Source organism: Cariama cristata, unplaced genomic scaffold (assembly GCF_000690535.1).
Source record: "Cariama cristata isolate BGI_N322 unplaced genomic scaffold, ASM69053v1 scaffold28379, whole genome shotgun sequence".
In the NCBI taxonomy this organism is placed as follows: domain Eukaryota; kingdom Metazoa; phylum Chordata; class Aves; order Cariamiformes; family Cariamidae; genus Cariama; species Cariama cristata.
In genome coordinates, this window is record NW_009637881.1 from 347 (window position 1) to 806 (window position 460).

Genomic DNA, 460 nt, shown 5'->3' on the forward strand with positions numbered 1-460 from the left:
TGCCCCGCTCGGTGTTGGTAATAGCCGGTCTCTAATTGAGTGGGGTTTTTTTTGGGGGGGAGGCAGTGATTTACCAAATTTCTCTCTTTAGTTTCCACCACTTGGCACAGTAACGATGACGATGTGTACCGGGCCCCTCCGATCGACCGCTCCCTCCTGCCCACCGCCCCGCGGGCTGCTCGGGAACCCAACATAGACAGAAGCCGTCTCCCCAAATCCCCCCCCTACACCGCTTTTTTGGGAAACCTGCCCTATGACGTGACGGAAGAATCCATCAAGGATTTCTTCAGAGGACTCAATGTGAGTAACGAGCTCTGGGCTGCGGTGCTGAGGGTAACGAGGGTGGTAAAGATGATGATTTTGGGGTGCCGCGATCCCCGTTTCACGCTTTACGGGCTCCGTGTTTTGATTCCTGACTTCGCTGTGGATCGGCCGAGACGGCTCCCGGCTCCTGCGGGTA

The 460-nt window shown here is 56.5% G+C and overlaps 1 protein-coding gene across 1 annotated transcript in view; it reads left to right on the top strand.

Moving 5' to 3' along the window:
* Window positions 1–91: 91 nt before the first annotated feature.
* Window positions 92–460, top strand: part of EIF4B (eukaryotic translation initiation factor 4B) — a gene marked incomplete at both ends in the record, with an annotated part of 4,183 nt that continues 3,814 nt past the window's right edge. The window contains 1 exon segment of the mRNA XM_009708520.1: window positions 92–300. Coding sequence (XP_009706822.1) covers window positions 92–300 — 209 coding nt within the window.